The 13,938-nt window shown below is 38.5% G+C and overlaps 1 protein-coding gene across 1 annotated transcript; it reads left to right on the top strand.

Moving 5' to 3' along the window:
- Nucleotides 1-10,880: 10,880 nt before the first annotated feature.
- Nucleotides 10,881-12,929, top strand: LOC122535485. The gene is made up of 2 exons (XM_043667055.1): nt 10,881-11,031; nt 12,350-12,929. The coding sequence occupies exons 1-2, from the start codon at nt 11,017-11,019 to the stop codon at nt 12,632-12,634; spliced, it is 300 nt and encodes a 99-aa protein (XP_043522990.1). The 5' UTR covers nt 10,881-11,016; the 3' UTR covers nt 12,635-12,929.
- Nucleotides 12,930-13,938: the final 1,009 nt, after the last annotated feature.

Genomic DNA, 13,938 nt, shown 5'->3' with positions numbered 1-13,938 from the left:
TGAAACTCTCGAGACTCAAAGTCAAGAGGATTGAGTTTATCGAGCGTCGGATCTATTTTATTTCTTAAAACTCGAACAAAGACGAAGAGGAAAGCTGAATTCCAAGATGTCGAATCCATCTCGTTACGGATTTGATAACGGAAATGGAAATGGGCACGCAAATCAGAATAGAAACGAAGAAATTTGTCTAGGGCATTCTCAGAATTCTCCGAAAGAAATCCAACTGTTCTTCCTTAAATTCTTGAAACTCTGCAAAGTCGAAGATTGAATTCTCGAACGTCGAATCAACTTTCTTTGTTTCGTGGAATTCTTAAGACTGAGCAAAGACGAGGACGAAAACTAAATTACAAGATGTCGAAACCATCTCGTTACGTTTGACAACGAAAATGGAAATGGCACAAAAACCAGAATAGAAACGATCGTTTGTCTACAACACTCTCAGAATTCTCCGAAAGGAGTCGAACCAATTTTTAAAACACCGCAAAATCGAAGACTGACTTTTCGAATGACGAATCCACAAACTGAGCCGAAGACGAAGATCAAATTTCAAGATGCCGAAATCTCTGGCTGCGTTTGAAAGGAAAATGGGAAGTGGTGAAAAGCCAACGACAATAACAATAACGACCACTCGTTTAGATCACTCCTAAAATTCTCTGAAACGAATCCAACCATTGTTCTTGAACAAAATCGAAGACCGACGAATTCTCGTCCCGCTGGATTCTCAATCACTTGCGCTGGCAACTGATTGCGGACCATAACGAGTGACCAAACCGTATTCAATAATTCGTCGCTTTCTTTTTGAGCTTATCGGTACATCACTTATTATAGAAATTATTGAGAAGTAAAAAATCTATTATTTGTTTTGCCTATCTTGTTTTAAATATACTTATAAATACTTGATACACTCAAAACTGAGGAAACATAAATATACTTGAAACTGAGAAAATATTACAATTACATTTAATATTAACATATTAACATCAAAGTGGTCAGAATGACTAATTTATAATTTTCTATGGAAATTTCACACATTTACAGCAGTGTATTTTATACTCGAGTGACTTTTAATAAAATATATCAATAGAAGCTTTTATTCTTTATACTGAATTATTAATTTTTTCTTGTATCTTGCACTTGAATGTTTACGCTATAAATATTATACTTTTCCGTCGGTAGTTCTAGCGTTGACATTAATTAATATTGAATATACTTGAAACTGAGAAAATATTATAATTTTGGAGGAAAACATCTCGGCGTGCGTGGCACGTAATTCCAGCGCAAGAGATTGACCAACTAATTGCGGACCATAACGAGTGACCAAACCGTATTCAATAATTCGTCGCTTTCTTTTTGAGCTTATCGGTACATCACTTATTATAGAAATTATTGAGAAATAATAAATCTATTATTTGTTTTGCCTATCTTGTTTTAAATATACTTAAAAATACTTGATACACTCAAAACTGAGGAAACATAAATATACTTGAAACTGAGAAAATATTACAATTACATTTAATATTAACATATTAACACCAAAGTGGTTAGAATGACTAATTTATAATTTTCTATGGAAATTTCACACATTTACAGCAGTGTATTTTATACTCGAGTGACTTTTAATAAAATATATCAATAGAAGCTTCTATTCTTTATACTGAATTATTAATTTTTTCTTGTACCTTGCACTTGAATTTTCACGCTATAAATATTATACTTTTCCGTCGGTAGTTCTAGCGTTGACATTATATTAACAAATTACAATTAATATTGAATATACTTGAAACTGAGAAAATATTACAATTTTGGAGGAAAACATCTCGGCGTGCGTGGCACGTAATTCCAGCGCAAGAGATTGACCAACTGATTGCGGACCGTAACGAGTGACCAAACCGTATTCAATAATTCGTCGCTTTCTTTTTGTGCTTATCGGTATGACATCACTTATTATAGAAATTATTGAGAAGTGATAAATCTATTACTTGTTTTAAATATACTTAAAAATACTTGATATACTCAAAACTGAGAAAACATAAATATACTTGAAAGTGAGAAAATATTACATTTAATATTAACATATTAACACCAAATGACTATAATTTATAATTTTCTATGGAAATTTACAGCAGTGTAGTTTATACTCGAGTGACTTTTAATAAAGTATATCAATAGAAGCTTGTATCCTTTATACTGAATTATTAACTGTTTCTTGAATTTCTTCGCTATAAATATTATACTTTTCCGTCAGTAGTTCTAGCGTTGACATTATATTAACAAACCATTACAATTGATATTTATTGATATTAAATATACTTGAAACCGAGAAAATATTACAATTTTGGAGCACAAAAATTCTCGGCATGCCATTTCAGCGCAAGAGGTTTAAAAACTGTTCAAAGACTGTACGAAGACTGAATTCCAACGTGCTGAATTTCCACAAGAAAGTGAAGAGTAAACGGCACGTAAAAACTGGAAGCACTTCCGGGTAACAGATACGAACCAAGCACGATCAAATAGGCCCCAATTGTGTCCCACCGATGTTCGATGCTGTTGGTCGTCGATCGAAGGAGCAGCGAGAATTTCACGATGCGGCTAAAGAATTGTCCGGTCGAGGCAGGGAAACGGGAACGAGCCAACAACGGCGCCAGGGTTATTTATACCGAGACGACCTTTGACGACGTGGACGGTGGTGATGCTCAATGAAAATCTTTCGCGCCGTCGGACGCGGAAGACGAAGAAGAAGAAGAAGAAGAAGAGGAGGAGGAGGAAGAGGAGCACGCGGGCGCATTCTCGGTTCGTGTGGCGCCACGGTGCCACCCTAAATGTCATCCCCTTGGACTGTTTCGTTTGCCAGACAGCCATCGATACTCGTCCAAACGTCTCGGCCGTAAATTCTTTTTGCCTTTTCTCTCCTTTTCCTCCGATAGGTCGCCCGTCTGGCTGCCACTGGCGTTATTCCGGCCGCATAAAAGTGCCACGGCGCTTCTTTGGATCCGAGATCCAAATCTCCTCTCCACGTCTACGCAAATAAGCACACGTACAAACGCGGCTGCACCGCTTCTTCCCGAACCACCGACACATTCGACATTGCATAACTGACGATCGTGCATGCGCGCGAACGTCGCCAAAATCTATTTTCGATCGGCGTGTATTCCGTAGGCGTGTTAATTTATTCCTCTGGAATCCTGGCTCAAGGGGAAACAATATACAGGGTGTATAGTCCGTAAAGTCCCTTAGCAATTTCGAAAATTTATCAGAATGGCAAATGAAAAGGCAGACGAGTGGAAATTGAGACGTAATATTGCAAAATGAGACGTAAATATTTAAGTTTTCGTTTTTGCCTCATTTAATACGGTTTTATATGGGCACCATTAGTTGCACGAAGCACATCAAGACGATACTCGACTTTTTGCCTCATGAATGGTAGCAGTGGCATCAGTGATCCTCTGCTTTAGACTAGCGATGTCCCGTACCTTCGTTCGATACAGGATATCTTTAACCTAACCCTATGTGTCCATAGAGTCTCTTTACAATATCAAAAATTTATTACAAAGACAACTGACGAGATATGATCTTCGTCAGATTTGTTCTATGTCAGTTAGTGGTTATCAAGGTTTTCATCACATTGCATTTCAGTTACCCTGTTAATAAATAAAATACTGTTAAATGAACCCCTTACAAAATGACTACTCCTCAAGAGCAAGCACAGTGTGTATCATGGTTTATCAAAAACCAAATTAGATCTGCAGACTCAGCGAAACGTCAAAACTAAATATGGAAGAGATCCACCGTCACGTCCATCAATTCGTGCATGGCGCAAGAAATTTATGGGAACAGGGACAGTGTTCGATGAAGGGATGAGTGGACGACCAAGAACATCCGAGAAGAAACATCGATCGTTTAAGAAATCGAATACCGTCTTGATGTGCTTTCGTGCAACTAATGGTGCCCATATACAGGTGTATGTAAATGAGGCAAAAAAGAAAACTTAAATGTTTACCTCTCATTTTGTAATAATTTCCACTCGTCTGTCTTTTCATTTGCCTTTGTAATAAATTCTTGAAATTGTAACGAGACTTTATAGTCATCCTGTACAATATGTGTCTTTGACAATGAGAAGAATTTCAGCTGTTCCTTTTTTTTTTCTTTTTCTTCTTTTTTGTAGGGCTGAAATTTTGCAACCAGCAAACGCGTAAACTCTGAGGAAATAAAAGCCCGTTTGGGATGTTCGAGCGGGCTTGTTTGAAGTGAGTCCTATCGCCTGAAAGATAAACGTCACGTCGTTAAGAATTAAGGAGGGAAAGATGGCGACGATGGGGGTGAGTCTGAAGGGGGAGCGAAGGATAGCGTGCCTCGTCAGCGAAAGTTCGATACTTAATTGAAACCGCCGACTAAGCGAGGCTTTTGCTTAGAGCCAGCCGCTACGGTTCCACCTGACAATCCAAATGTGTTGTCGCCATGGTCCATTCGACGCGCGTGGTAATAGCAGAGCTCCGTTTATATCGACTCTGATCACACAAATCATTCTGGATCAGATTAGGCTATATACATTACGTTGTTCTTAAAAATTTCTTTTCGTTTTGTTAACACGCTGAACGAAAAGCGAAGTGAGTAAATTATGAAAAGTGATTAAAGATTCTTGTATCTATTAATATACAGAAGCAGTCGATCAACGTAAGTGATTGTTTATTTGAAGCTGCAAATATCGTTTTGTTACTAAAGGTATCGATGGAACAGCTTGGTTTATTTCTAATAATTTGAATATAATTAAAATACCATAATATTACTGAGAATAGTGTTTTTAGTAATATTTTAGTATTATTATTATTATTATTATTATTATTATTATTATTATTATTATTATTATTATTATATATTTTATATATATTTACATATTATATATATTTTAGTATTTTAATATTATTAAATATGTTACTTTCTATACTAATATTATAATATTACTAAGAAGAATGGTTTCATATTCTACTAATTATGTTGCAGTATAACAATGACTAAACTGTTCTATTGACAGAAGATTTTATTTAAAAAAGGGGGGGCGGAGGGAAAGGTATTTTTACAACATAAATTGTTTTTAATCAAAAATAACTTACACTGGTTAGATTATGAGCCACTGAGCTGTATAACTCTGTCTCGTATTCTGATATTTCATTGTAATTAGTTACTATTAATAGAAACTAGTGAATATTTAAATGGAGATTCGATCAATTGTAATACATGTGGACACGAGCAATGTAAGTCATGAAATCCAAGTCGTGATGCAAATGGTGTAATGAATAATGTATGCATTTTATAATACAGTATTTTATGTTCTACGTCATGTTATTGATCCATGCTGATCTATCATCTATTATTATTCTGCCTCTTCTCAGGAAGCCTCAAAGAATTGTTTTTAATTTTTATTTAATTTTTTTAGGTTTTATTCATTTCATATCGGCAGCAATTCAGCGAGTCAGAAAGAATTGAAAAAAAAACAATAAATATACACAAAAAGGAAATAATGTCCACATATGTTGAACGTTAATGACAAATTAACTTCAACACATCAAAGACGGCATTGCAACATTTAAAAAGCAGTGATTATCAAGTGGATGAAAATATTATCAGCGCTGCCACACGATGCGAGCTGCTTTTTTGTTTTCATTGCTGAGAGATTCTGTAACTTCAGTAGTTGTCAGATCACCAACAGATTTTAATTCTTTTTCACTTAGAATAATTTTAATTAAAAAAAAAAGAAAAACTAAACGTGCACGTATGCGCCACTGTCCTTGAAGACGTTACTCTACAGCTAATCTTATCGCTTCGAAAAATTAGAAACCGACGAAAACGATAGCAATTTCGTTAACAGGTGCGTGTGGAGATTTAACGTATGTACATTTGCAACATTCATATTTTCTGTCCCGCTTCGTTTTCAAATCACGATCACCGTGAGAGAGGAGATCGGCGAGAACATTTCAAAGGCACACGAAATCGTCGCCGCGAAGCGCGACGAATTCTAGCCGGATACGAGTGTAAGCGTGACGTGGGAGCCAATATTTTCACGGATTACGGATCTCGTCGAGCAAATACGAACAGGAATCGAATATCGCGTAGCTTCGGATCATCGCGAATCCATTACAGGCCCCAGGATCGCTGTACCGTTGAATCTTTGCATACACGTGCCTGAAAAACACCTCGGCAGGGGCCAATCGATCCTCGATCTACCTCGATACCGCCTCCCCCACCTTGCACTCTGCTCTTTCACGCCGCTTCCGCCATCAATCAGGAATATATTTACATGACAGCTTTCGATCGTTCCATATTTTTCTAGTGTCAGCTCAAACACTGGAAACGATAACTTAACTTTTACAAACCAATTTTTTTCTACAGTACAAATTTTTTTTTTTTTTTTTTGTATGAAGTATGCAATAGGAATGTACGTGATATATACAGAGGTCAATTTTTTTTTTTTTAGCAACATTTCACACGCGGCGTTTAATAATACTTGCTTCTCTCTAAAATAACCGTTCAACTTGTAACCCCTTTAGCTGGCAACTGGTTGCGCGGACCATAACGAGCGACCGAACCGTGCACAACAATTCGCGTCGCTTTCTTTTTCTTTCGAGCTCGTCGTTAGAAATTAATAATTATTAACTAATTATAGTTAACACGTTCTCGCTTTTGAAACCGTAAGAAACATATCTGGAAGAACGTAGCAACTAAAAATTCGTTTCAACGAAGCGGAGTTTCGATAAACGACGTGTGCATTGTTCAAGGATAATCGCAGTTGTCCGAACTACCTGAACTTCGAACGAACAGTTGGCTAGACAGGCGGTATTGTCTCTCTCGTTGGTACGAAAAGCAAAGAAACGAGTTCATACGTTTCAAAAGTTCAAACGAATGGCATTTAAAATCGAATTTCGGCGAACGACGAGACCGTTTTCGTTCAGCTAGTTGAAGCTGTCTGAGATACGAATTCAAAATATCTTTGTGTCTATATAAGTCGGGGTTAAGTTCATAGATCTTGTGTCTATTAGAGGGTTTAACTACTTGCGCTGGGCAACTGATTGCGGACCATAACGAGTGACCGAACCGTGTACAATAATTCGTCGCTCTCTTTTTAACTTCGTCGGTGTGATATCACTGGATAGAAATTCTTGAGAAGTAATAAGTTTATTATTCGTTTTGTTTGGATTATACTTAAATATACTTAAGACTGAGAGAATATTGCAATTTTGGGTCAAAAAGTTTTCAACGTGCACGTCATTCCAGCGCAAGAGGTTAAGTCTGTAAATGTTACGTCTATTAGAGGGTTTAACCACTTGCGCTAGACAATTGATTGCGGACCATAACGAGTGACCGAACTGTAAACAATAATTCGTCGCTCTCTTTTTAACCTCGTCGGTGTGATATCACTGGATAGAAATTCTTGAGAAGTAATAAGTTTATTATTCGTTTTGTTTGGATTATACTTAAATATACTTAAGACTGAGAGAATATTGCAATTTTGGGACAAAAAGTTTTCAACGTGCACGTCATTCCAGCGCAAGAGGTTAAGTCTGTAAATTTTACGTCTATTAGAGGGTTTAACCACTTGCGCTAGACAATTGATTGCGGACCATAACGAGTGACCGAACTGTAAACAATAATTCGTCGCTCTCTTTTTAACCTCGTCGGTATGATATCACTGGATAGAAATTCTTGAGAAGTAATAAGCTTATTATTCGTGTTGCTTGGATTATACTTAAATATACCTAAGACTGTGAGAATATTGTAAAAGTTTTCAACGTGCGCGTGATTCCAGTGCGAGAGGTTAAGTCCGTAGATGTTACGGCTATTAGAGGTTTTAACCACTTGCGCTGGACAACTGATTGCGGACCATAACGAGTGACCGAGCCGTACACAACAATTTGTCGCTTTCTTTCTCTTTTAAATTCGTCGGTATGATAGAAATTATCAAGGACTAATAAATTTATCATTTGTTTTGCCTGGGTTACATTTCAATATAATTGAAACTGAGAAAATGTTGCAAGATGTCAAACGATCGAAATCTCGCAAGATTTAGCGAGAGGATTGAGGCGAAGATGCCGTTTTCAAGAGGCTGTAAAGTCGCGAGCTAAAAGCTTTCTCTCTCTCTCTCTCTCTCTTTCTCTCAAAGGCAAGAAGAAGGTCATTCTCGTCAGACCTTGTTGACTCGTTATTCTCGGGGAAACGACCATGACGACGAGCGAAACCACGACGATGACGGCGACGACGACGGGCGCGATGCGCGCCGCGCGGCAAAGTGGGCAATATAAACGTCGAGAGGGCGGAAACGATGACGTTTAAGTAGCGTGTCTAGTATATTGCGTGCGCCGGCTCGCAAAGAAAACGCGAGGAGATATCTCGCGGGTCTTTTAACTCGATTACGTTAATGCGAGAGAGATTCAATTTTTGCCTGCTCGTTGGTCAAAAAGGGAAACGCGCAACGCGCCGTCTAATTACCCAGCAACGTTTCAAACGCGGCAGTTTTGAAAATTTACCGATGAATTGGCGTTGGGTTCGTGTCAGTGTGACGAACTATCTCTATAAAAGCGACAAGGTGGCTTTCTCGGTTTCAAGAGGATTAACTGTCGTCGTTTCGAAATTTTCGAACTTGTAGTTTGATTCAATTTTGTTGCCAATTTTTGTTAGAACGTCCGACTCTTTAGAGTTAAAAAAAAAAAAATATTTCTCATAACATTATTTAATTTCATTACTAATTTTTATCATGAAGAACGTCTGACTCTCTAGATCGAAAAGAAAAAGAGAAGAAAAATGAAATAAATATTTCATATAATATTTTTAATTCAATTTCATTTTATCACGAAGATCAAAAAAAATCTGTCTGATATTCTCTATAAAAAAAAAAAAAAAAAAAATGAAATAAATAAATTCTGTTCCTCCCATTGCTAAAAAGAAAAAGAAAAAAATGAGAGGCGAGAACAACGAACGAGACGACCTGAGAGAAAAAGGAAAAAAAGAAAAAAAGAAAAAAGAGAGATCGGAAAATAGAAGTAGAGTCGATGAGCGAGCGAGGGTAAGAAGGAAGAAGAAATGGTGGAAGTAAATGGCGGCGAGGGTAACGGGGGGATGGAAAAGCGGAGTGAAAGAGAAAGCTCCCGGCATTGTACCAATTCACGACGTTAATGCGGAAAGTGTTCTAAAGAACGACGAAACAATGGTGGCACTCCAGCGGCTCTGATTCTCCTTTTCCACGGCGCTTCGAGCGACGCTCGACGCCCCGACGTTCGACATTTGACGTTCGACGTTCGTGCATGCGCTCATTGTACGCATCGCGAAGCTGCACGACGGTTTGTAGAACGTGGAACGTTAGTTGGCCATCGTTACGCGGCTAAATCCCCGGATTAACCTCGTGCCACGCACGTCGAGAATTTCTTGTCCCAAAATTGCAACAGTTTTAAGTATTAAATGTAACCTAAGTAGATATCTAAGTATTAAATGTAACCTAAGTAAATATTTAAGTATTAAATGTAACCTAAATAGGTAAAACAAATGATATAATTTATTACTCCTCGGTAATTTCTATCCGGTGATATACCGATGTAATTCAAAGGAAAAAGAAAAGGGACGAATTGTTGTGTACGGTTCGGTCACTCGTTATGGTCCGCAATCCCAGCGCAGGTGGTTAAATCCTCTAATAGATCTAATACAAGATGGACTTAACCCCGACTTATATTAGGCACAAAGATATTTTAAATTCGTACCCCGGACAGTTTCAACCAGCTGAACGAAAAACGGACTCGTCGGCCGTCGAAATTCGATTTTAAACGCCACTCGCTTGAACTTTCGAAACGTATGAACTCGTGTCTCCGCTTTTCGTACCGAGGGAGACAATACCGCCTGTGCAAACACCTGTTACATGAATGCAGAAAATACCGAAACCAAAAAAAGTAAATACGGATTAAACCCAAACAGCGCTCTAACCTACCAGAAACAACAAAAAAAAAAAAAAAAACGTTATCAACTACCTAAAGGAGACCCAACTACTCGACCAGATATAAAGGGAGAATTCCAGCACGTTAAAGTCGCTAAAGACCTCGTAGTCAATGCGACTCTAAACCCCTTTATTAAAAAAAAAAATACCGCCTGTCTATCTAACTGCTCGGTCGTTCATTCGTTATCCTTGAACAATACACACGTCTAGATTATCAAGACAATTCTGGTTCTACCAAATGTAATTCAAATCACATGATGTAAAATTTTCCACTCCAGTTGTCGTTGTCGGTGTATTGCTCAGGGTCAGCCGTGGTTAGCACGGAAGAATCGTCTCAACGAAACAAAAAGAGGGGTTAAATCGTGCAGCTTTCGAATAAACGATTAGGCAGCGGCGAGCCCTTCGCGCCTTCTCGTTCATCAATGGTCGACTAACTAAAGGGGGGAACTACTTGGGCTTTGTGGCCGCAAACGAGGACCGATTGGACACAAGGACGGAATGGCTAAAGCGTCGTGAAAATGATCACGAGCGGCGAGGTTGCGCGCAACGTGCCCAAATAGAATTTCAATAGGCGATCTAGCCCCCCGCGCCTCGATCTGTGCTCGCGTCGACCTCCTCAAGGTCGACCTCGTCCTCCGCGATAACTGAGGCACTTTGAAACTTTCTCCGCCGATCTTCAAATGGAATCGCCAAACGATAACCCAGCGAGAGTAGGCTCGATAAAGCATAAATCGGTAATTAACAAATAAAATAAAAAAAACTTACGAAACGTCGAAAGATTCGGTTTTGGACAATGTCCAAGGACGCAGGTTGCTCAATCTGAGCAAGCCTGCTCGTTCCCCGTGACAACGCCGCCGAGCTTGATAATTATGCGCGATTACGCGAAGGTAAACGATCGGGAATCGGCGCACGTAACGGCGACGCGCGGCCGTTGGTCGATCTCCGTCGAATGTTGGTATAAAAGAGGCCTGCCGAGCTGTTTCGAGCATCAATCCGACTCTCCAAACCAACCACCAAGCTTCACGTCAAGCGAAACAATCTACGAAATGAAGTGCATCGCGGTGAGTAAACCTTCCAGCCGAACGATAACGCGTTTCTACCGTTCGAAACTTCGAAGTGCCGCGGTCGGGTTCAATGGCGGAGACGAGAAGAGAGATCAATTCCCAGACAGATAGGCTATTCAGAGATTGCTTATGCTAGATTAACCTCTTGCGCTGGAACGACGTCGAGAACTTTTCGTTCCAGAATTGCAACGTTTTATTATAGTTTTTAAATATATTTGAAAAACACAAACTTGTTACTTCTCAATAATTTCGATCCAGTGATATCGTGATTCGACGAGTTCAAAAAGAAAACGACGAATTATTGTGTACGGTTTTCGGTCGCTCGTTATGGTCCGCAATCAGTTGCCAGCGCAAATAGTTAACCTCTAGCCATCTACGTCGAGAACTTTTCGTTTGAAAATTGCAATATTCTCTTAGTTTTAAGTTATATTTAAGTATAACCAAATACATAAGCAAAACAAATAACAAATTTATTAGTTCTCAATAATTTCGATTCAGTGATATCGTATGATATTCGACGAGTTCAAAAAGAAAACGACGAATTATTGTGTACGGTTTCGGTCGTTCGTTATGGTCCGCAATCAGTTGCCAGTGCAAGTGGTTAACCTCTAACACGTCAAAAACTTTTCGTTCCAAAATTGCAATGTTCTCTGATAATTTTCCTCTAACCGAGGTTTCTCATGTGTAATTGAGTCTCTAAGTATCTCACATACTCAAGCAAAGGTACTAATTCCGATTGATACTAAAACTAGCGACTAGTAAAGTATAATATCCGTAGCAAAGAAATTAAAATGCAAGATACAAGAAAAAGTTAATAAGTTAAGGACACAAGCTTCTATTAATATATTTTATTAAAAATCACTCTAGAATCTGAAAACTATACTGTTTTATTATTATTTAAACTACAGTATCTAAAACCTATGCTGTTTTATTATTGTTGTTAAATTATACTGTAAAACTTATTGTACAATTTTATTAAAAATCACTCTAGTATCTAAAAAATAGACTGTTACGAATATAATAATATAATAATATAATAAAATTTCCAAATATAGAAAATTTATCTAATTATAAATAAATCATTCTGGTCCGGAATTTTTTGTTCCAAAATTGTAATATTTTCTCAGCTTTAAGTATATATTTGAGCAAAACAAATAATTTGTTACTTCTCGATAATTTCTATCCAGTGATATGTCATACCGGCGAGTTCAGAAAGAAAGCGACGAGTTATCGTGTACGGTTTTGGTCGCTCGTTATGGTCCGCAATCAATTGTCTAGCGCAAATGCTTAACATTAACTCGTTTCTAATTTCCAGGCTATCGTTTTGCTCGCCCTGGTCGGCGTAGCTCTAGCGAAACCTCTGGAAACGGAGTCGATCGAGCCATCGAAGCCGGAATCGGCGGTGGCAGAGGAAACGGAGACCGCGATCCGCGACAAGAGAGGATTGCTGCTGAGCGCAGCTTACACCGCACCGGTCGCTTACAGCGCGTACACCGCCCCGGTCGCCTACACGTCTGCTTACACCAGCTACCCTTACGCCGCTTATGCCGGCTACCCTTACTACGCGGCTGCCTACTCGGCGCCGTACTACGTTCTCTAAACCATCCATCCACACCACCGACCTACGACTGCAATCTCGACGACTGCACCGATCGACGACAGCAACAGCAACAGCTTTCCACGATTCCATCGATCGAGATGCACGAACAATCGCGCGGAAGGATGGATAGCACGATATCAGAGGAAATTACCGAACTCGGGAATATAATCGAGGATAATTATAGGATAATAGTCTTTTCTATGGACGTGATTGCCAGATGCTAGCATCTATCCGCGCTCTACTAACAACCTAACATTGATACGTAATTGTACGTGTAATAAATTTCGTTGCAAAGCACAGAGGAAGTTCGTCAATTCGTCTCCGTAACGTCAACAGTCTGCGTGCTCGTTAGTGCTTGCGTTCAATTGTTCAACCCCTTGCGCTGGCAAGCTGGTTGCGCGGACCGTAACGAGTGACCGAACCGTGTAAACAACGATTCGTCGCTGTCTTTTTCTTTTGAACTTGTCGATACGGTATCATTAAGATAAAAATTATTAAGAAGCAATAAATTTATCATTTGTTGTTGCCTGGGTTGTATTTCAATATAATTTAAAACTGGAAAAATGTCGCAATTTGGGACGAATGATTCTCGACGTGCGTGGCAGCGCTTTCCAGCGCAAGAAGTTGATCCTGTTTGGCTGACGGCGAGATTTTTCGAAAACGAAGCTACAAAGGCAAGGCTTGATGCAGAAAATTGTGCAGAGAAGTATATATCCGGTGGTGCTTTGCACTAATTACACGTAATTACGTTGGAACAAACTTTAAATGAATTAAAGTTCTGAAATTGAAAAAAAAAATGAAATTAAAACAAGTTAAACAAGTTAAAATAAAATAAGTTGAGTAAGTTACAATAAAATAAGTTAAAATAAGTTAATAAATTAAGCTAAGTTAAAATTAAAGGTTAAGTTAAGGAATTTGAAAAATTATTATGGGTTGAGTCCCATAATAATTACATCCACGTGGCAAAAGTCAGACCTCGGATGGAAAGAACTTTTTTCTTTATCATCTTTATCTTTTTCTTTCCATTATCATCAATTAAAATTACTTCGACGTCAATCTTCTAATTCTTTCTTTCTTTTTTTCTTTTTTTCTTTTTTTTAATAAATGGCAATAACGAATATCTCCCAATTATTTTTGCGTGCTGTTCACACAGGCAGACGAACAGAGTGGTACGTCCTCTGGATCGAGAGAAATCGCACAAGTATAACACATCAAATATTTCCAGAGCTTCTGATAACTTGGTGATCCGACGAATAAACGCATCCATTTTATTTCAGCTCGTAAACTGTGTACGAACGGACAGG

The sequence above is a fragment of the Frieseomelitta varia genome, unplaced genomic scaffold (genome assembly GCF_011392965.1).
Source record: "Frieseomelitta varia isolate USP_RPSP 00005682 unplaced genomic scaffold, Fvar_1.2 scaffold_729, whole genome shotgun sequence".
Taxonomy (NCBI): Eukaryota; Metazoa; Arthropoda; class Insecta; order Hymenoptera; family Apidae; genus Frieseomelitta; species Frieseomelitta varia.
This window is presented reverse-complemented; position numbering and strand designations above follow the sequence as displayed.